The sequence below is a fragment of the Scardinius erythrophthalmus genome, assembly GCF_964197995.2.
Source record: "Scardinius erythrophthalmus genome assembly, chromosome: 3".
NCBI lineage: Eukaryota > Metazoa > Chordata > Actinopteri > Cypriniformes > Leuciscidae > Scardinius > Scardinius erythrophthalmus.
Genome location: NC_138223.1, coordinates 30,746,563 through 30,770,864, shown reverse-complemented (window position 1 = coordinate 30,770,864; position 24,302 = coordinate 30,746,563). Strand labels below are relative to the sequence as shown.

The 24,302-nt window shown below is 37.9% G+C and overlaps 1 protein-coding gene across 1 annotated transcript in view; it reads right to left on the bottom strand.

Moving 5' to 3' along the window:
- galntl6 (polypeptide N-acetylgalactosaminyltransferase like 6) overlaps positions 1 to 24,086 on the bottom strand; it is a gene marked incomplete at its 5' end in the record, with an annotated part of 251,968 nt that extends 227,882 nt beyond the window's left edge. The window contains one exon of the mRNA XM_081361331.1: positions 23,952 to 24,086. Within this exon, the coding sequence (XP_081217457.1) occupies positions 23,952 to 24,086 (135 nt within the window). The remainder of the gene's footprint in view (positions 1 to 23,951) is intronic.
- Between the last annotated feature and the right edge of the window lie 216 nt (positions 24,087 to 24,302).

Genomic DNA, 24,302 nt, shown 5'->3' with positions numbered 1-24,302 from the left:
CCAGTCTACTAATAATCTAATGAAAGTTGCTAGACAATTATTGAGAGTTAGTTGACTTGTAGTTGCAAAGTTACTTAGAGTTAGTAGAATGTCTAAAGTGGACTATCAAAATAAAGTGTGACCACCTTTTTATTTTATGTTTCCAGAGGTGGACTTATATTGTTAGTAGTATTTTTCCCCAATAATTTATTAATAAAAGGACCTGATTTTAGCCCTGCTCTTTTGAAAACTTTTACAATGCTTTTAGTATTACAGCTGCCGAGATCCTTAAAAGTATTGATTTTTTTAGATCTATTTCCATTGCATAAAAGGTTGCAGCATTGATTTAAAGACATGTTTATGCACCATTAAAACTGACTAAAACTAAACCAAAATACAAAATGAAATAAATATAAAAAAAAAGAAGTGAAAATCTGTAAACAAATGTTACATATACATAAATACAAGAGAGATTTGACTTAATCATAATGACAGCATTACCCAAACAACCTAAAATTACTTCAATGCAAGTGATACAGTAATTACAGCATCTAAACATCCAGGTCAGGATTTGAAATCCTTTTAGTGAAGTGAATCTGAGGACAATCAGTCAGTGTGAAACCTCCTATATCCAGTCTAAATGGGTATTTACACCACAGGTGACAAACTATGAGTGATGTAGCAGTGGCATATACAGGTCAGTTTGGTACTTGTCCCAGCACGCCTTGCTTATGACTAAGGATCACCAGCTGTCCTGGGCTGTCAAAAGGGACCATCAAATCCACCTGGGGAAATGACTAGTGTTTGTAGGCCTTGAACTTATCTGACCTACTCCAGGACGCCAAAGCAAGCAAAAAGCACACACCAAAAAAGAAGAAAAAAAAAACAGCCATGATCCCAACAGATTTCAAAGATGTATTTGTTGTTTTTATCAGCTGTGGTATTGGCTTACCTGTCAATGCAGCCACAATAAGAAAAAACATTGATCTATAATGAGAACTCAAGTCTACCCTCAGCTACAGTATGCCAGCTTTAAATCAATGCTGAAAAGTGATACCGCATCAAGAACAACAAACCCACTTACAGTAGAGATTAAATCTTTAAATTTGGCTGTAAAGTGTAAAAGTACAGTGCTGTGTGCCTTCTAATAAAAAGCTTATAAATATTGATTATAGTCACAGCATTTAGCAACAGCTATGATGGAAAATGCCTTTTACTTGTGACTACTTTCATAATTGCACCTTATTACTTAAATATTTTTATTTTCAACAATTCTGAAAGGTCCTCTGCAGTTTCTAATCAAAAGCTCCATGTCAAAACTGATTGATTCCTTTTCCTAGTTGCCAGCATTAATGTTTACACAATATCGCCTCCATTTGTTGAAGGTCGGAAGCAAAGGCCTTTAAGAAACGCAGCCAATTCAACCCTGCCACATACTTATTATTCAGTTCATGCTGCAGGCTTACATTTTTTCTGAAACAATACATCTTCATGAAATAAAATTTACTCCATTTCTCCATCAATCAATACCATTCAAAAATGAATTTTACCATTACAGAATGTACTCTGATACTGATAGAGGTTTGTAGTGTGCTTAGTGGCACAATCATAATGTGTATTGATCAAAACTTGCATTACTTTTATTCTTTATGTGCATCTTGAGACAAAATAATCTCACTGACATATTTTAAGATATGTCAGTGCAAGTTGCTTTCAGTTAAAACAGCTCAAACATGCATTTTAGAAACTGGGGGAGGCATTTCATAAAGAAAACCAATTCTTCACTTCCAATACAATTTAAGATGAAATAAACGGATTAACTGCTACCATCACCTTCATATTTTACTATTAAGACAAAGCAATTTCACAATCTGAGACACTTGCCCTATTCATACTCTAATATTTAATGTAAGTCATCCATATTACAGCATCAAACTGAAAGTGAGAATTTAAAATCCAGAAATAGGACAAAACCCTGAGGTAGAGAAAGCACTCACCCCTGTTATCTTCTTTAATAACTCAACCTGAGAAACGCACAATGCTCGCAGGGCCCGAGACCCTGTGATTAATGACACCTTGCTTGGCCTTACTATAACGACATCCCATCTTTAGGCCTTAAAGTCTTTCCCAAGGTTATTGTCCCTATTCTGAATAGCGCTTGTTACAGAACAGTGCCCTTTTCAGATGCCTGCCTCACAATTTCATACTGAAAAAAAAGAGGTCATATTTTCTGATTTGTGAATTCAGATTCAAACTGACTTTTTTAGAAAAATGAATAAGGCCATATTTATAATTGTTTGCATTTCTCTTGTATCGCAAGAGCATGCACCCTAGAACAATTACAGCCAATGGCAGTGTTGTACTTGTGGCAGATCTTCTGTAGGAAGATAATAATCGTGCTGAAGATAAAAACCCATCCAGTTTTACTGTTGTTATTCCATGTAATTCAATTTCCCCTAAAGCTTTACAATGGCTATAAAACACAAATCTGAAGCAGGAATTGAATACAAAGTACGTTCCTTGTGGTCTCTGATCTACGATCACAAAGTTTAAGACTTCTCGACAACTTCCCAGCTGCAGACAGTTTACAGCAATGACGATTCTTTTGTGTAAGTTTCTCGTAAAAATGTATAAGAGGATTCTTTGAGGGTGGACTATCCATGCTTTCCCTGGTCTTACTGATATTAACAAAAGAAGAGCGCTTTCAGGAAATTCTGCGCTGAATCCCACACGCATACTAATGTCCACATTCACGAGTGTGACCGTCAGGCGTTCCGCACCCCTGCGCTGAACTGGTTCTCCGTTAGTAAGGAGAGCCGAGTCGCTTCTAGCCGCTGTAGGGCTCATTTCCTGATCATATTAAACCACTTCCTCCTGACGGCTTTGACTCAGCACAATTCTAAATATATTCCCCCACAAAGAGGCAAAGAAATGACCCCAGGCTGAGGGTGATCACTCACACAACCAGTTAGAGGACTGCAGAGCTTTAATGAGGGCCTTTAATTAATGGTTGGCGAGCTTCCAGTGGAGAGGTGGAGGAGAGCGGGTTAAAACGGTGGAAAGGGGTCGACACCTAAGGACATTAATGCCCACTTCTGAGATTATACGTCCCCCGATGCCATGTGAGAAGCAGGCAAAATGATAGGGTGGTAAACGAAAGCAGCAAACACAAATACAGCAGGATTTTACAAACATGTTCAAGCATCTATATATTTTTTCACCCTGATCATGGATAGAGATGTTTTCTAATGGGGCTGCAGCCACTCTGTAAGAGTCACTAATCTGGGCCTCCGTTTAAATCAGAGACAGGAGCGTACGCGATAAACCACCGGGGCCAATTAGTTATGATGTTAAACCACAGACACTTAGGACCCATCCAATTTAAGAAACAAATAAATTCCGAGGGCACTTACTTCGGTGGAGTGCTTTCAGCAGCCTGTTGATGCTGATTAAATATCGGCGCATGGTGAGGGAGGCACGCCGCATTTATTAGCCTGCCTTTGAGTTCCTCTCTGCTTAGAGGATACATTTTTAAAGTAAATGACTCTATGCTCAAGGGACTCCTCTGTTGCCTTGAAACATTAGAAACAACAACTGCCTGTACATGGGCTTGTAATGCTACAAAAACATCAGAGAAATGGAAATGAGAGGGATGAATCTGGGTCATACACTTTCAGGAAACAGGGCTCTAGTTCAAAGAGGGGAACGGAGGGGGGTGGCTCGATGTTTCTTCAAATGACATTGGAATAGAACGTGGTTGGAAGAAAGTTTGACCAGATTGTGAGGAGAAAGGTTTAGCGGTGGTCAAAGTGGAAGATGATTCCTTGGGATATGATTTCATCATACGACTTTCAAAGTGAACAAGGGGTTCTGCTGTACACCCTGAAATGGGTTGAGTGTCAAGGTCTTTTTTTTTCTGTAAAACAACAGATGTCAGTCCTAATCGCCTGAAAAGCACTTTAGATTTTTTCTTTTTTTTTCAATTATCCACATGTAACATGGCCAACTCAAACATATACTTCTTAAAAGTACTGTATGTACTTTGTGTTCTGCTGGTTTGGAATATCATGAGAGCAAGTAAATGTAAAATTTACTTGAGCTAAAAAGCTAAAATCTTGAAAGCTAAATCTTTCAATCTTGCTCCTTGTGGAAATGCAGCAATGCATGTGAATGACATTGTAATTTTAGTAAAAATGTCTGATAATATAATTCTGTCTTCATTAACTCACTCTCATGACTTTACAAACCTGAGAAGAAGAAAGTCATACATGATTGGTTTGACATGAAGGAGAGTACTATTTAAATTTTTAGGTGACCTATCCCACAGGTTGAGTGTTATGGTCTTTTTTTACAACTTTTTTTACAACTAAGAAGTCACTTCTGATCACCTGAAAAGCATTTCAGATTACTGTCTACATGCTATGTAGCCAACTCAAGTATATATAACAATTTGAAGGATTCACATAAAGTCATAGTCTAAGTGTGTAGTTTCGGTGCACGAAATTAGCATTTTTTCCTTAATAAACCATAACAAGATAATTTCCACAATGTTAGGCCTATATAAAGTTTAAATCATTTGATAAGGTTCAAGGTGAGGTGACTGTCATATGCTGTTCTATCGAGATATCCAGGTTACCTTTCATTTTATTATAACAAGAAACTCTACATTTTAAAACTCTAGCGAATTTGCTTGACATATTCAAGTTTATTTAATATGAAAATGTACAATGTTTACACTGGGCCCGCAGATTTGGTGAAAAGCCTCAAGATAATCTTAGCTTGTTCATTATGCTATCAGCCACTCAGAGGTGAAATGACAAAAATGTCACCGCCTGAGCCATAATTACATTTCTAAACCCTGTGCAGGAAAGATAAACACGGTTGCTGTGTCTATATTAATATAGCTACTGGGGGAGTCATCCATAAGAGAGCAGCACAAACATGCAAATAAATGATAATTTGGTGACATCAACAAATGCACATAATTTGAGGGTCTGCTTAGCATTCCAGCTTCTCTGATAACAGGCATCTTCTTACATAAATATAGTAAGTATTGGTATTTTTCTGACCAAGTCGGCATTAAGACTTAATATATATATATATATATATTTCTACAGTATCTGCAGAATTGAGTACCAATTTAGACAGCTTTCAAATGTTCAAATGCATATTTTCATATGTTCTCTGTGAAGAGTTTGGTTGTTCTTTGTGGTTATGCGGCAGCACACATGCATGACTGAATGTATTTCTTAGTAAAAAAAAGCTTTGGCTTGCTTTCTTCTGTGGAAAACAATGTTGAAGAATGTTAGTTATCAAACCATTTTGGTTAACACTGACTTCCACTGTACAGACGACACTAAGATATTTCTCAAAACATCTTTTCTTGTTCCACAGAAGAAAGTAAATGAGAAATGATGACAGAATTTTCATTTTGGGGAGAACTATCCATTTAAATTAACTGACAGGCAGAACAAAAAAAAATCAGATTTGTGTCAAAGCATCAGATCTGTGCATTAGACCTTGCAGTGCAAATGCAGCCTAATATATCTGCCACTGTTTATGTCAATAATATTTATTTAAACAACAATATAAACAAGAAAAACACTAACTGTTTCTAACTTCATTTTTGTTCATAATTCAATGCTGATCTATACAATTTGAAATGCTAAAATGTATTAGTATATGTATAAATTAGCATTAACAAATTGAACCTCACTGTGGATTTTTACCGTGGATTCTTACCATCCTTATTTGTATTATTATTATAACTTTAAATTTAAAAACAAAAGTGTGTTCATTAACATTTTTTATCACAATGGAAGTAATTCTGAAAATTACTGGAATTTTTTTAGCAACTAATGACATTTTGGTTTACTGATCATGACCTCATGGATTCACCCTGCAATATACTCCAAATAAAAGTCTTGTTGCTTTGAAATGCCAGCGAAAGCTGGTAGAACTACGAAACAAAGAGAGAGTGCATTTTGTTTAGTTTTCCTGAGAATAAGAATTAATTATTAAAAACACAACATTGCCTCGATGTTCAGCATGGGCTTGTTGTATAATTTAACACCCTAAAAAGTGCATACAGTTTCCAAGTTTGACTTCTGGTGCTGGGCGATTCTCTGCAGACCTGGAGAGTGGAGACAACAGAGCAAGGGAGCTGTCAATCAACCCGCGACACACAGAGGGCCGTGTCACCACAAAGAGACAGCTGTGCCAATCTCATCTTTGAATGTCAGTGATTGGAATCTCGAGGCTCACAAAAGGAGCAGCCAAATGAGGCTTTTCTACAAAATCTACCTCGATTGTCATTCCCAGTGATGTGCGCTTCTAAGGAGGTACGCTGCTCTGGGTCTCTGATTGTCAGCCTCGTGCCACACAATTTCACTTTCTTGCTTTGTGAATCTGAGCAAAAGAACAAGAGACATGTGACGAGAGGCAGCAGAGCTTGAGTTATGAACAACTTCTCCTGTAAACGCCATATTCAGGGCACAAAACTTCTCAAAGAAAATAAGAAAAGTATCTTACCTAAAACATCTTATTCAGGCGAGGATTCAATAAAGGCGTTCACGCTTGGTGTAACATCAAGCCGACTGTATGCTTGAGATGTGCAGCACCGGTTAGTGAAGCGAAACAAACTCAAACAGCAGTGGTACTCATTAGGGGTCCAACGTCTCTTAACCAACCACAAAAAGTTACTCTGTTTAAGCCCACACATGCTTGGTGTCACTGATCATCTCTCATCTGTCATCTGACATGAGACATCAGGGAGATGACAGTGGTTCAAGGCGAGGCGTTCAAGACTCGATTGTGTTTGCCGTGGTGTCACTTACAGAGATTGCCTGGAAATTTGGAGAACACAATGCAGTGCAAATAACATCACAGAGAGGAATAGAAACAATAACACATGTAAACAAATAAGTCACAAAGTGGCTGCCAGACTCAGCAGAGAGGATTGCATCAAGTGCTGGGGGTGTCATGCTGATTTGAAGAGTGGATGACAGGAATGCATCACTGCTGCATTTGTCCTGATTTTATTTTTTATTTTTTGGGGGAAGGATGATGATAAGCTTGTCATGGTTTGCCTTTATTATGTTTGTTTTTTTTTAGATTCCAGATCTCATGGACAGGAGCGTTTCATGTGATTAAACAAGGAACCATCGGGCATCAAAAGATTTACATCAATGACACGGTTTGATCGTTGTAGGTAGATACAATGCTGTTAAGCATCAAGAAGAAAACCACTGAGGTGATGTTGTCCACCTCAATCAGTGCCCATCACTGAGAAACTGCACTGCACCCTGCTGTCAACTCCTACGATGCACAGTAAGCTGATATTGTGCAAACATGGGCAAAATGCATTTAGGCTTATTTTTTATGGGGCAAAGGTTTATCTGAATAAATCTGACAAGAAAAACTAATCTTTTAAGGAGAATTTGTGGGGTGACTACAAGGGGGCAAGGTTTGGCTGTTAGCATGGTCCCACTACAGTACACCATGTGGACAAAAAAGTACAAGTAATAGTAGCCTAGATGTTGTTATTGCTTAAATTGTTCAAGACTAAATTAATGTCAGATTATTGTGGCTCATGGACAACAGAAAGCAGTTAATTTACAGTAGATTTTTAACGTCTATGTGCACTATGTAATTGCCGTGCAATAATTTCTCCATAATGCAACTTCTCCGCAACACTACTGTAAATAGAATCTGAAGACAACTTTGCTATTCTTTTTCTTAATTGTTTTGCTTCATATCCATGTTTGATTCAATTATCAATATGTAGAATGAAATTTGTATATGAAATGAATATACTTCATGTTAGCTTTTTTTCTGAATAACAATCTATTCCATATAATCAAAAGGAACTATGCTAACCACATGTTGAGAGTTGTTTGCAAAACTGTTTGTAAATATTTGTTGGAAGTATAGTTCAGAAAACACAAAATCATTGAGCTATGTTAGCTACGACAGAACTTGCTGCTACCCTAGTTGGCTAACAATGCTTTTGGAGCCTGACCTTATTATTGTTTGTAAGTATTAAGTTAAGTTAAGTGACATGTGAAAGCCAAGTATGGTAACCGATACTCGGAATTTATCCTCTGCGTTTAACCCATCCAAGTTAGTGCACACACATTAGGAGCAGTGAGTAGTGAACACACACATACACTGCAAACGTGGACACACACACCTGGAGTAGTGGGCAGCCATTTTTGCTTTTGGGGGTTAGGTGCCTTGCTCATGGGCAGCTCAGTCATTCCTGCCGGTGTGAGTCCGCAACCTTCGGATTACCAGCCTGTCTCTCTAACTATTAGGCCACGACTGCCCCTACGCTCATACATAACATAAATTTCATACATTTACACATACGCTGACACATACTTAATATAGACATATTGAAAAAATACAAATATTTACATATGCACAGCTTTAGAAAAAAATCTTTATAATCCGTTTTATTGCATTTACTGTATATTTTAAAATGTTCATGGTTACATTTTACTATTATATAGATATTTTTAAGCCACTAACCCTACCCCTTCCCCAAAACTAACCACAACAAAATAAAACATTTAAAATGAACAGACTGACAAGGGATGGATGAATGGATGGAAGAAGCTACTCCTCAAAAAATGGATGAGAAAATAATCAGTATTACAAAAATACAACAATGCAAATATACAAATACAATATTTTTAGTCAGCAATTAGCTTGGTGAAATTAAAGGTCCATCTCCATGTCTGTGACAAGTGTTTACCGAGCATGATGACTGATGATCCTAAAATAAGTTGACCATTAGGGATTTGCACAAGTACTCAAGTACTCAGACATGACAGTGACGATCGATCATGAAAATGATCACCGTGACTTTAAAAAAATATATTTCTTCTTTTCTGACTGGTTATTGTGGAATTTTTGGGCGGTCCTTGAGGTCTGATTGGTTAGAGTTAGGACAGCATGCTGTCCAGAATGTAAAATGTACAGATGCACAGTGAAGCCTGGAATCACTTTGAGGCCTCCTTATTTCAGAACACCACTGCACGCCAATGACTTCAGGGGGATCCTGTCTAAAACAACAAGAAACTTAATAAACATCCAACATCTTTAATGTCTTTATTCCTCGCTCAAGAGTAGTGTACAGCCTTGTAAATGTGCCTTTTATTGTCTTTTATTTATTATTCATGGTCTCATCGTTAGGTCACAATTCGGTGATTTTACAGTCAAGGATAAAACATGGGGGCAAATGAAAAGTTGTATTGAGTGTTAGCTTGAAGCAGAACTGAGCAGCAACAACAAAGATTTATATCAATAAGCTGCAACATCAAAGCATCAACCAAGGTTTGGAAGTGAAGGGGGAAAAGAAGAGATCTGCGGTCTTAATAGCAATACATGAGCAGAGAGGTTAATTCAGGAGAACATTAAAGACTTTCAATAAGTAATTATCAGCTCATGTCACCATTAGTGCTGAAGAGCACTGTAAGATTGCAAGATGGGACTCACTCAAAACATCATCAAGTTCACTCATGCAAAGTTCATCAACCCCCTTGAGATGTAACCTTTAAGGTGAGGGCCATTGAAATCTCTCTTTAAAATAAGGATCCTACATTATAAAGGGCATGAAAAGCATAAGAAATGCCCTCAGAGAGCAGAGTTAAAAGAAAGGCAACTACTACTTTTAACAGAGACAGGAACAGACAATGATCATCGAAAGGAAATTAATTTGGGACAAAAAGGTGAGACAAATGTAACCCCGTCAGGACATTTAGGGGTTCACAGTAAATCACAGTAAAAGGGACAATAGCTCACTAGAATTTAGATGATTATTTGTAGGGACACTGTAGACCAGATTAACCCTCAGAGGTCGGAGATCACGCCGGCGTGATCTGCTCACTTTTTTTCCTTATGAGTTGAATTGAGACCCAAAATTCTCTTTTGACTTTGATTTTACAAAACAAGTTTCATACATCAATCGATTCTGTTAAATGTGTATTATTTTTGTGTATACTCACAATAAAAACAAAGTGTTGTGCTTTTTGCCAAATAAAGAAAAATAAACACGAAGCGAGTTCTGCCTTCTCTCTGTCCCTGTAGTCCATTCTGAAACGCGTCCGAAAATGAGCAATATCTCAGTGAATACGCAGTCAAACAGGCATTCTGACACACAGGCATGAAGCTTGAATTCTCTTCTTTTTAATGAAGTAATTTATATAAAAAACAAATATTCTCATCTTGTGAAATCTGTATTAAAAGAGAGCGATTCCAGTCAACCTCATTAGAGCTAATTCAAATGTAATGTGACTCCGCCCACAGAGAGCGCGTGCTATTCAAACGCAAATGGCTGAGGTAATCCGCGCAATCCTGTGAACGCCCCTATCATCAGCATGAGAAAACCAAAACACCAGTTTATTCAGAACATTACTTCACCGTCTCGCAGCGCTGTGAGGTATAATGAGGAATACGAGGAATACGAGCTGAGGAATACTAGTAAGTTTTTCCTTCTCGGGTTTCTGTTTATGAATGAACGAACGGCATAGATGCGCGCTGTTTACCACAGCTGGCAAAAAAACAATAATACGTGACAGTTCTCCATTATGGACGCCAGCGCTCTAAAACTTTCACAGAGACCTCAAAACAGAAAGTACAAATCCTTTCTTTAAAACGAATTTCGTTTTGTATCAATTGTATCTTAATTTTAAAAAAATTTTCATTAACAAATTTCCTGGATTTAAAGTAAATATAGGCTAGCAATCACAACATGGTGCTTGAACTGGAGATCATCATGAATCATGAGCCTACTCGCCTCACATGTCTAAAAAATGTGAAATATATTTACAGAAAACTGGTTCTACACAAAACCATCCAAAACAAACTATGTATAATAAATGTGCATTTCTCCGGTGCGTTCACTAGCCTACTGCAAAGATCGCGAGCCTATCGTCAACGAATGATGTTTTTTTAGCAAACTGTATTGCTATACTGAGATGAGTACAAATCGACTGAAATATGTTGAAATAAAATGTAGGCTATTTGTATAAGCAACGTGAACTGCAAATTAACATTTATATGCCCTACTATTTCATGAAAACAACATTACAGTCAGGCGAAATATGAAAGACAACACTTGGTTTAGTAGATTTGGGTACAGTTTTTACTGTAGAATATACTGCCACATCAAATAAGCTTTTGTTTAGCAATTTCTATATATAAAATAGCCTACTATTTTTGTCAAAAATAAAGTCATCAACTAAGATGTTTGTTGGCTATATTCAAAGTAATGAATACATAGATAAAATGTAGGCCTATAATCTTTTTTTTTTTTTTTTACAAAGAAAGAGTACACTTTAAATATTGTTGAAATTGTAATTATTGTTGTAATTGTAACCTTTTTAATAAAATAGCAAAACATATGTACAAGATAGATGTAAGCAAAATCTTAAATGGTCAATTTAAGTCTTCTTCTAAATATCCTTTGTCCTTGCATTGTGGCTCAGCCAGTTTCACACCTGTGTGAATGGCTCATCATTATACAGAGTCATTATGCAGAGTGGGTGGTAATTCAGGTGAAAACCACTCCTCGTTCACGCCCCCTCGCATATTGGCTTTTCAAGCAAAACCTGTTTTACATCAATTTAAATCAATGTATGGTTTTATGTGAACAATAAAGCAAGACTATTTTCACATAATTTTGAAGAAAAAATTCTAGGCGAGGACATCCATTAGTCAAAAGTCTTATTGACACATATTTACTATTTGTTTTGTGGCCTTATTTCAGATATTTTAGTTTTTAGTTTTTTCAATATCCATGCATAAACATTATTCTCTCAAAAATGAAAACATGTACATTCACGTGGCTCACATATTATTGTAGCGCTGTTTGTGCTTTATAGAGTGAATTTACACCTTTGCCATTAATATGTTTATAAGCAACTGAAAAAAGCACAAATGTCAGGGCATGTCAGAACATCTCAAGGGCCCCAAAAACAGCCCAGACTCCAGAGGGTTAAAACCAATCACAAGACACAAGAATTCATAAGAGGCAAGGGCACACACACACACACACACACACACACACACGTACAGTAGATGATTTAAATGCACTTATTTATGTAATAGTTTGTTAGGATTTAACAGAATACACAAATTGAGTGGATCAATGACACTGTAGAAGCAAAAACAAACAAAATAAATAAAATAAGGTATAAATCTAGTTTAAATTGTACTTTTAACCAAATAAAATAACCAAAATGAATTTGAATTGTATATGACTCAAATGTTCAGTTCTAGGTTTGATTCCCCCTTTCTTTTTTATATGATGACCTTATGTCAATATTATTTCAATTTTAGCACTTTAGAGTTCAACTTATACAAAACTCAAATACGTATACTCAAGGTAAACAAATATAAAATAAACCCAAAATATCATTAACTCTTAGAATGCAATACAAAGTTCAAATATAATGCAGAGTTCAATAATGTCAGTCCCAATAATAACGAACAGTGGTTTCTTATAAAGAAAGATCCAGTACTCAAAACATAATAATAGATACTCCATACCTTCAAGAATCCAATGAAAATATTTTGTTGGGAGCAATGCAATGCAGATGTCCACGAAGACAAAAAAACAAGCGTATCTGATCGTCTTACGGTTGGCTCGCCATCCTCAACGGTGTACATTTGAAGTGTTCATACCATAGACTGTAAAAAAAGATGGATGACACTCCTTTGCTCTCTTCCATTCACTCTCAGAAAAAAAGGTACAAAAGCTGTCACTGTGGCAGTACCTTTTCAAAAGGTACACCTTTGTACCTAAAGAGTGCATTTAAGTCCCTCAAAGGTACATATTGGGACCAAACATGTACATATTGGTACCAAACGTGTACATATTAGTACCTAATTGGTACATATTAGAACCCTTTTGAAGGGTACTGTCCCAGTGACAGCTTTTGTACCTTTTTTTCTGAGAGTGTTGGTGAGAAGTGAAGCCGCCAGTGTCCCAATATGGTGCTGACATCTTGGGACCTGAGTCTGCACAGTAGCGATCTCGGGACCAGACCTGCGCAGTAGTGAGCAGGAAGTAAAGATGCAAAATCAAGGCCCCGCCCTCACTCTCGCAGAATCAATCGCAAGCACACGCTCCTGCTCTTTTTTTAATTAATTACAGAAATTTAGATATTAAATGTAAAGCTCCAATCTCCTCAGTCTGTTGGTGCTTCAGTGACTACTTCGCTCAGAGAACCCGTCAATCACAGCTGTCAATCATGACGTCACACCACCGCATCAAATAACTAACTAAAAACAAACTTATTTTAAAAACAAACACTTGAACTTACATCAGCGTGATAACAACTACAGTAAATGACAAAAACCATCTTTGGAAAAAATATATTTGAAATCTAATTTAATTGTTTAGTTGGTCTCACGTGCCGTTAAATAACATGGGGAGGCGGGGTTTATGACCGATACTAGGACCGGACATCGGGGGGCGATCGAGGCGCTTTGGCTTCACTTTTCAGGCCTTGTGTGCGGCACCCTTTGTACAAACTAATAGAAGGATCCAGAATCTAGATTTTGAGATAACAAAACTGGCCTGCGCACACACACAGAACGATATTCTCAATCAATCCACACTTTACATACTTATTTTGCTTAACTTGAATAGGCTACATCTTCACAGCTCAGTAGCCTACATATTTTATAACAGTAACGTTACATACATTTACTCCATGTAAAATGAAACAAAAATTCCCTTCAAAACACATCAATACACAACATTTCAACATGTAAACTAAAACAGACATTTGAACTCACCGATTCCCTTGTGTATTAATGATATTTCTTATTTTCTTTCAGGGTTTCACCGGATGACACAACAATGGCTCCAATGTTACTCCAATGGATTTTCAGCACGACGAAGGTCACATCTTATTATTTATTATTTCCTTTACTTTCCTTGGTTATTTAGTCTAGTGTATTCATAAAACCTACTCAGACTACAAATGGTTTTGAGCCTGGGTTACACCAATCAATTCAACTTCAGCAAAGAAATTGCTTTCAAGTAGGTCCACACGTGTTGTACAGGTTGAATGAGGGTGTTTGAGCCCTTTCCAATTCTTTGGCTAATAAACTAGCGTCCAGTGGCAACAGGGAATCTCGAGGAACCACAGAAACATCCATCAGTCGGGTGGGAAAAAGGTAAGCTTGGCAGATGCATGTGGCTGAGATCGCCCATTAATCTTAAGAGTGAAGTGTAATTAGGATGGACTTTATGAGTTCACGTGATGTCATAAATAAAAGGAAAGCACAGGAGCAGCAGCCTGAGGAGAGAGAAGCTTGTCTTCTAATGACCCGGAGAGCTTGTGAGAACAGCCAGGTGTCAACGAGGGTTTTGATGCATGTGTCTGCTGTGCTTTATTTCTACATAATGAACAGTTGGCAACACGGCAGATGAAGACCTACAGAGAGCTTCTGTGGCTAAATATTTATGGATAAACTATTGAGTACAAGAAAGGTAATTTAACTGTACGGCACACTTAATTCAACTTTCTACTGATTTCAAGGATAAATTAGCTTAATAACAAACCTACGCGACGCGAAGGCTGCAGCCAGCATTCCGATCAATAGAGAGAGCTGAAGTGTAATCTGAGTAGCACAAAGCCACATTCTCTAAAAGGATCAATTGCTGGTGCTGCATGTGGCTTCAAAGCAGTTACAGTATGCAGTTCCAGCACTGACACTGATACCAGATAGTCAACAGCAAACTAAGATTAAACAAGCGTGACTTGAAATGGCATTAGCAATGCATTTGATATATTGTGAGGTCATCAATCATTTCAGAAGCCAAAAAAAAAGAAAAGTTTTAAGAACTTTTTTTTTTTTAAATAACAAGCGCTGATGCACCAGGGTCATTTATTCTAAAACAAAGCACATTGAAAATTCTGCCATCATTTCCTCATGCCATTCCAAACCCATTATGCGGTTATTTGACCATTACATTTAGCGACCACTTCTGTCCAAAAAAGGACAACAAATACCATAAAATAAGTCTACAGTATATTTACAACAGTTCTTTCTGGTTCTCGAAAGACATGCAATATTCACCCAGTAACAGCACTCTAACCGTTTCACCGTTTGTATCACTCCGCTTGCGGCGACTGTCATGGCGGTCGAGCAAATTCTGTTGTTGTGTCACGAAATGTAGTTTTAAGATTTTTTTTATGTTTTAAGAATGTATTTATTTAGACCTCAAATATGTGACTAATATATAATCATAGTGCCTATTTTACAATATGTGAAAACACTTTCGCAGATGTGAGCTCCAGACCGTCAGCGGCCTTTCAGCGCTCATGTACCCGCAGAGAACAGATTCATCTCGGGTAGTCCTTTAGGAATTTGTAGATAGTGGTTAAACATGAGATATAATTCATTTGGGGTATATCAAACGGGCGATCTTTGGTCTTATTAATCTATTACTTGTTCCAGAGCAAATCGATTTTGGTTAAAGGGGTGGTTGACTGTGATTTCACTTTTCTAACGTTAGTTAGTGTGTAATGTTGCTGTTTGAGCATAAACAACATCTGCAAAGTTACAATGCTCAAAGTTCAAAGCAAAGGGAGATATTTGCTTTTAAAGAAATTGTTTCATTGTTGACTACAACAAACGGCTGGTAGGGACTACACGGCATTCCTCTCGGGTTAGTGACATCACCAATCCTAGAATTTACATAAACCCCGCCTTGTGAACGCGATTTATAGATTATCATGACAGAATATGCTAATCAATGACTAGAAGATAACTACACACTACATAAATTCATCAACTAACCATTCAGAAATGTCCTGTTGCATTCTACATGTTGTCACTTCTTTTTTAGTCTCTCCATCATTGTCTGACTAAAAGTCTAAAGGTTTTAGAAATTATCAGTGCATGTCTGTGTGAGTGCAAGCTGTTGTAGCTCCGCCCTCTGTGCCGGGAGCAGTAGCTCATTTGCATTTAAAGGGACAGGCACAAAAGGGTGCGTTTTTACTCACCCTCAAAAAGTAACATGCTATAAAAATATTTTGAGTTAAAACTTCACATACACACTCTGGGGACATCAAAGACTTATTTTACATATTGTGAAAACGGCATTATACCACCCCTTTAAGGGAAAAATTAAGTTTTTATATTTAGTCTACATTTCACTTAAATCCTGTAGGCTACTAGAGTGCTGCTTGTAAGTTTGACTGAATTATTTGCTTGTGCTAATCTACAATTGTCTTTTATAATGGCTATTATTGTTTATTTAAATATTGCTGTTCAATAAATATTGAGAAAGGATCGTTTGTGATATGGACTTCAGTGAAAGTTCCTTTATCACACCATTAGATGGCAGCAAATACTGTCATTATGACTGAGTCAGAACTAGGAAGTTGTTTTAGCGCTGTCATGGGAAGGACAAAGACGAACATACCACTTTTCCTCAGCGGACATTCAAACTGATTTTTTTGGATATAATATTATGGACATCGACCTGAAGAATGAATGCTATATCAGATGCAGGTAACACACACGTTTAGTCGATCACTCTCTAATAATACCATAATACTGTAGGCTACTCTATATAATACAACAAGCTTCAATGAAGCAACTCAACGTTCCTTCGTTAGTACTAATTCTGAAGTAACGTTTTAAAGTTAGTAACGGAGGCTTCAGCTCAACAGTTAAACTGTCAACTTGAGATTTGAATCCAAGGCGGAAGGAAGTAGTTCTGCACAAAAGAGGGTTTTTAAAGACCTGTGGTTGTTTCTTATTAATTTACTCACGTATGGCGTCGAACTGCTGTATAAACGTAATATCACAATGCCTGTATATCAGCATGCTGTAATTACCTACGGCACTCTGCCTGCCATATCGCACTGCTACTCCTCTCTCTCACACTCTCTCTCTCTCTCTCTCTCTCTCTCTCTCTCTCTCTCTCTCTCTCTCTCTCTCTCTATATATATATATATATATATATATAGGATATATTATAAATGATAATATTAAGAATACAATAAAGAAAGAAAGAAAAATTATAAATAAATAAATAATGAACTCCTTTGCCACTGGTAAAGATAAAAAAATGTCTTTAAGGGTTTCTCAGAAAAGAAAGAAAGAAAGAAGAAACAAACAAACAAGCAAAGAAAGAAAGAAAGAAAGAAAGAAAGAAAGAAAGAAAGAAAGACATTTAGAATGGCATAAGGGTGAATAAACAATGGCAAAATTTTTATTTTTGGGGTGTACTACTCCTTTAAGAGTGGACAAAAAACTCCCCACATCGAACAAGTGAGCACACATGTACAAGACTTCATGTCACTGCAACTCTCTGAGGGTGGTGATGCCACAAATAGCTGTTTGTCCTTCTGTTGTCACATATCTTGCTGTATACCTCTCAGTCCACCCTATCCATTCCTCCACGGCACATACATTGGCCTAACCTCAAGATAAACTGGTGGGTGGGCAGCAATTTGCTCCTAACTTTACAGACTATTATCTGTCTTAGTTTTCCCTACAGTGGTGTGATTGGTCTCAAGCTGTTCCCCTGCTAGTTCTATCATCTGTCTGGCTGTGCAGTATGGCAACTGAACCTGTGCTCGTCCTTCTGATGAATTCAGCATCGAGCACAATGGAAAAACACATTCAGCCCCTAATAAAGATTCATTGACATCACCTAGCAAACATTCATCAAATTCAGGCCTATTTTCCCCATTAAGAGATCAAAGATGTTCTGTGGGGCGTTAATTAAATTGGATAATGTTTCAAAATGACTCAAAAATATCCTAATAAGCATCAAGGTCTTTCTTGTTAGTGGGCCCAGCTGACTTTTTCTTTTTTCTTTTCAGTCTGTGCCAATAAATTAAAGGGAGAGGGAGATAGAGACAAAGGCAGAGAGTAAAATGAGTTCATTTTTAAAGGAGAATAAATGAATTTGAAAATGTATTTTTGAGACCCTCTAACAAGCCTGGAGGATTTCCCGCAATATTAAAAGATTCCAATCAGTTCATTTGAAATGGTAAGAAGGTAAAATATTCACTGGAGTAATACAATTACTTTTAAAAAGTCTCTCGCTGTTGAAATAAGATCTGGAAATACCAATACTCAGAGAAAAACTGAACCGTTTCCCACCGGTCCACTGCGGATTAAACTCTCCACAGTTCCATTTTACTGCACTTGTTTTTTATAGTTAACAGTTACTTGCAATCAAAAGGGTTATAATATTAAATTATATTATTATAAACTTACCATTTTTTAAAGTTAGCATATGCTAAATAAATTTCTATTGACAAATATACAATAACAGTTATAACAGTCCGTTTTAGTTAGTGAATTTATTTTTATTTTTATTTTTTTTACTGAGAACCACTGAACCACTTAAGTTGAGAATCAATTGAACTCAATGTTATTATGAGGTGAGAAAACATAGGAGTGATATGATTACTCCACAAAAATGAAAGCTCAAGAGAGCATGTAAGTCGATTAAATACACAAGATGAGATTGATTGTAAATCATCACTTCTAACAATGGAAAAACTGGATTGCTTCGCATGACCTTTTCCACCTTATCCTTGAGAGAGGGGCCGGGGCTTGGATGATGAATAAACAGCAAGCTCACAAATCATTTAAAAAATGACATAACCTTGAGTCCAACTTCCACATTGAGGTTATGAAAAGCTTTTATAATTTTCTGTCTGTACATGTACCTGACTGCTTTCCGTTTTAAACACGATCTGTAGCCAAATGGCACATTTTCCTGCCAAAGATGAACGAAAAACAATGCTCTGAATTTCTGTAGCTCATCAAAACTTCTTCAATAGTCTTGTTCTCCATAGTTTACCATAATTAGGAAAATTGATTATGCATGCCAGCAAGTCTTAAACATTAATTCTCTGGTCAGCAAATATATGGCTTAAATAAACCGTCCGATTCTGGAAAAAAACATCAAAAGGTGCATTCGCCACACATTTTGCATAACCACCCACTATCCCTCAGGTCTGATGATAACATCCTTTACTGGGCTACACCATTAAACTGGCTGCCCAATTTTACTGTATTTTTTTGCCAAAGACAAATATCACCTTACACTGCGGATTTTAATGCCATAAATCTCTACATGCTCAGAGAGGAGCCATAAAATATAACAGACCTCACTTTTCTTAGATAACAATCACTCGGGTGGAGGAGTCAGTGAAATCTGCCAGTTCAAACGGCCATAATTCAATGCAAAGAGCTTTCAGATCACCTCGGGACAAATAAAGAGAAGATTAACACACTGCTGCATACAGACGCTTACATAATGTACAACAGCATTGACATACATAATGATACATAATACTATTATGTTTACCTATCTCATTTAATACCATCCAGATGCCTATGTTTTGTATGCATGCTTATTTTTGTGAACTATGGCTCAGTAATGATATCATTATTTATTACAATTTGATTTTGAACATTTTACATGAAGTAAATACAAAGACCTCTTTGGTCTGATCAACGTGAACTATAGGTTCTCATTTAAAGTATGTGCTGCATAAATAGATAGTATTTTAAGGAGTCATTACTGTAAGCACCTAGTACAACGACTGTTCTTATTTTGCTCCCTCCTATGATAACTTTGCTTGGACAAATTGGACAGCATAGTCATGAATATAATTTTGATTAGGTAATGCTAATAACTATATGTATATTATATATATTTTTCAAAAATATTCACCATCAAGGACAAACAAGGGCCAGTTAAGGGCAGAAACAGTTAGTCATAAACAATGGAAATGCTATATGTATATTATATATATTTTTCAAAACTATTCACCATCAAGGACAAACAAGGACCAGTTAAGGGCAGAAACAGTTAGTCATAAACAATGGAAATGGAAATACATTAATTAAATGTATTAAATGTATAAATGTGTGTGTGTGTGTGTGTGTGTGTGTGTGTGTGTGTGTGTGTGTGTGTGTGTGTGTGTGTGTGTGTGTGTGTGTGTGTGTGTGTGTGTGTGTGTGTGTGTGTGTGTGCGCGTGTCACTCTCATGGCTAAAGACCAAGAGAGAAAGTAAGAGCCCTTCAGAGGCTTTCAATCTCTTGTAATAGTGTTATTATCTTAATGGAGGTGCCAAACACACAAGACTGGAAAGGTCCATGTCCCTTTGTTTTGTGAGCCTGAGAGTAAGTGGTTTTATATTACCCTGCTCTGCTATATGGCCGCCGCTCAATATGAAATGCGCATTACTCTTGGGAGCCACGGCGAACAGCCCGAGACATTGCTCCATCCTCACCTCATGAGGCACATCAGAGTAATCAAGTTTAAATTGTCTCTTTCTCGAGAGGGTCACGCTGCTGTTCATATTAGGGGCATGGGCCATCAAGTGCGACTGCAGGTGGTAATGACAGAGAGCAGAATGTTTAACATGAAACCAAAGTGAGTGTATGAAGGAAGGTGGGTTTGTGCCTTAGTGATGTACTACAAGGACAAGCCGGACTCGGTCTCAAGTCCGAGTCCAAACCATATTTTCTATGAACAGTCGAGACCAGCTTTTTCGAGTCTGAGTCCAAATGCTCCTGAAAATGTTGTCTTGGAATCAGACTTGAGGACTACAACGCTGTTCTACATAAACCAAAGAAAAAACAGTCAGGCAGAAATCCAGTTATCTTTACCCTTTTTCCTGGGAAGAACGCAATTACAGGAAGACAATGTGACGCTGATGACTTTCGATAACAGAATGCCATAGGATCGTGGAGAGAATATATATGTTGTATGAGATTTGAGGACCGGACACTATCACTGCAAGGTGGAATATTCAATTACATAATATCTCCTGGGACTGATCACTTGGCTGACCCCCTCCCTAGTGACAGCACAATTTAATTTATATTCTGTGCAATGGAAATGATGAGGAGAAAAACGCGTGTCCTTTTTCGGGCCAACATGGTTAGCATTAACTTGGATATCATCAAATCCATTCCATTTCCAAATTGAACCTTGCCCTCGCATCACACCGAATGGTGCTGCTTATTGCGGAATCCTCTCAATGCTTCCCGACAAGAACTGCAAACTATCTGAGAACTATACAATTTCCATCCTTTGGTTATCCAAGCCTCTCTACAATACTATTTTGTTTGATCCTTCAGTGTCCCCAGACCACAATTTAGTTCAAATCATCTTGTGCGCTCTTCACCCATGCTCTCACTGTCAGCTTGACGTGTACATTACCATAATGTATCTCTCCAGTATGACACTGAGGGTAATTGCAATTACTACATCTCTCTTCCCCTTGTCACTTTGCTGGCAAATGGAAAGCGACAATAAGATTCCTTCGTTTAGAATGACATAAACATGGTCGGCTTGAAAACTGGAAAGCTTAAAGATTCTTGAGGTCACCTTGCCCTCCACCTCCGTTGTGCTTCCACCCCAGGTAGTTAACAATGGCGAAGCTCTTGTTATCCACCATGCTATCGGTGACAGTGTTGCATGCACACCGTTGTCAACACACCGATAAGCAGTAGCGCGTCGAGATAGAATTGCATAGACACTCTCTTCATAATGCTTGTGGGCAATGTCATGCTCAACGGAGGGCTCTTGTTAGGAGCTGAGGGAAGGTTATCAGTCCTGACACACGCTTATCAGCACACATCCATCTCGTAGCATTGGCGCTGTGCGCACCACCCACCGAAGTACACAGATGCTGTTTACCCGCGCCAGGAGTGGGCCGCCACAGCTAATTCAACATGATTGTCTCCCAAAGGACAGAAAGCCGAGATTTTGACAGGGAAGGAGGGACAGAGCACAACGCACGTCTTCCCAGAAGAAAGGAAGCCGGTGCATTGAGTCTACGCTTCCCGTCGCTATTTTGTTAAACCTCGGTTAACATCACTGAGGGAGGATTTTTGGGGATTCGAGGGCTGATTCAATCATGGGTAATTGCTATTGGATAATAAAAGAGGACACACAAGGTGGGTTTATTCACCGGGATTCTTGGGGGCTTATTCACACAATATCTCTGCTGTCAATTATCTCTCCCGCTCTGACAGGTACACAATAACAGGCGCTGGGATATTTCTATTGAGCTGGTAAACTCAAGCTTCTTTTGAGTCCGGAAAGTGTGTGACATGAGGGGATTGAGAGTCTGATTCCAGACTGCTCTCATCCCTGCGCTGCCCTCCCCATCTTTTTTTTTCTAATGGAATATGCTCTCATTCCACTAATCATATTCTCTTAAAAACTGCTGAGGAATCAATAGTCCGCCTGATTTACTTCATTAGATGGCAATAAATATTCAGAAGACAGAGTCTACATATTGAGTCCTCTATCTGAGGCACTTGTAGAATGTTTCACCAAGCTTCTATGCAAAGGCCCACCTGTCTCACCTACAAAGTTCCCACAGAGCCAAGTGAGGTTGTTTTGCATGAGAATGCCTCTTTGAGGAAATCGGAATGGGGAGGTCAGCAGAGAGCGAAAGGACAGCACCCTGCATTAGGTGCTCAGATTTCTTTGGCCCTGTCAATATCGTGGTGCCTGCTCACTGGTTTAATTTTAATGAAGAGACAGGATTTGTGCAGTTGTGCTCACCCAAGGCTAAAGTCATGCAACCCCGGCAAAACAAATGAAAAAGGAGCAATTACAAGACGCAATAAACAGAATCAGCATTTTCCCTTGAGCGCTAGAACTACATCAGAGTTGCAGAAACCAAAAGCAACCAGGTACCCAAGGGTGGAATCAAATGAACCAACAGCACCCCTCAGCAGCCGGTTGAGGGGTACACACATACATGAAGAGAGGGAATTCAGTAGACGGGAGCGCTAGTCCTGTAATGTTGAGATGACTGTAATGTCATCTAGTAGTGATGTACGTAAGTGAATGCAGCCAAACCAGCCCAAGAGATTTTCCACATGCAAGATGCTTTTAGGGGACTAAATATGTCACAATGGCATCTGGCTGAGAGAATCACTGATTGCACTCTCATCACAAGCAGCAGCCAGTTGCAGAGCAAATGAGCTTATGAATGTTGTTCTCTGAGAGCTAAACGTGATTAAGGAATTCAACCTATGAAAATGATGCTATAATCCCAAATCTCTTGAAAATAAAACATTCAGTAGGTTGAATTGTTCTCTCCGACTCTTTGAGAGCATTAGCAGAGATCAACAATAAATATTCAATATTAGCATTAGATAGAGCTTCATCCTTTTCATTTCTGCACGCCTGGCAAGAAAATGTTTTTTTCATTTTTGACTGGTGATTTATGTTTCCCTCAAGGCAAAACTGCTGACTTCTTAAGTGCTCCTAAATGCATAATCTTCTGGGAGGCAAACACACAATAATGGTATGTTAACTATTCATTAACAGCTGAACAAGGCGCATAAAGATGTGTTTTTGTATTCTAAAAGTTTAATTAGAGTACTGTTGGGTTAGTTAGAGAAGATGGGATGTCAAAAGCAACATTTCCCAACACCTCTTAGATTGGTAACTAACAACTTTTGATTAAAGTGGGGATGATAAACATTTCCAACACTATAGAATTGGCCAAACACAATAATGTAGAACATTTCCAACTCTTTAAATAATGCGTATAATCAATTATTTTGCAAACAGACAAACTAATGTGAGGTAGAATTAATCCTGAAAGCCATTTTAAGAAATTGATGCTGTGTTTAATACAGAAATTATGAAAATTGTAACACTTTTTAACATTTATTCAAAGACAGAAAAGAACTACGACTTGCTGCACTTCCAGTGATATATCTTTTGAAAGTAAAGATAGCTAGTCTGACATGAACTTTTTTCTGGCATGAAGAATACTTTTTTTAAAATAAAGAATGTTTTTCAGTACAGTACTAGTCCAGGTGAGCTATGGCTTATACAGGCTTGTTATTTACAGAGGTTATGCTGCATGCACCATATCTGATTGACACAGTAATAACTTAGCCTATACACATAGATATCAAAGGTGTGTGCTCACCTGTTCTCCTGGCTCATGCGACTTCATAAGGTTCTTCTCTCTGTACATTGACCAAAGGCCGACGTTTGGCAGAAAAATTAAAGCCACCATGAACAGAAATGCCATCTGCAGAACGCGCTTTTGCCTTCTCTTCATTTTGAAGACGCAAATGAGACACAATCCAGCGCTAGATAGACGCGAGTATGCCGTTTGTGGACTCAAGCTCCGTATCCCCCTTCGCAGAAGACGACAAACTTTCACCTGTAAGGAAGACAGAGTCGCCGCGTCATATAAACAAACACTCCTAAATGAAACGAAGCAACATAGTGTATTATTACACGCAATAATATCAGGCTCGTGAGCAACACTAGC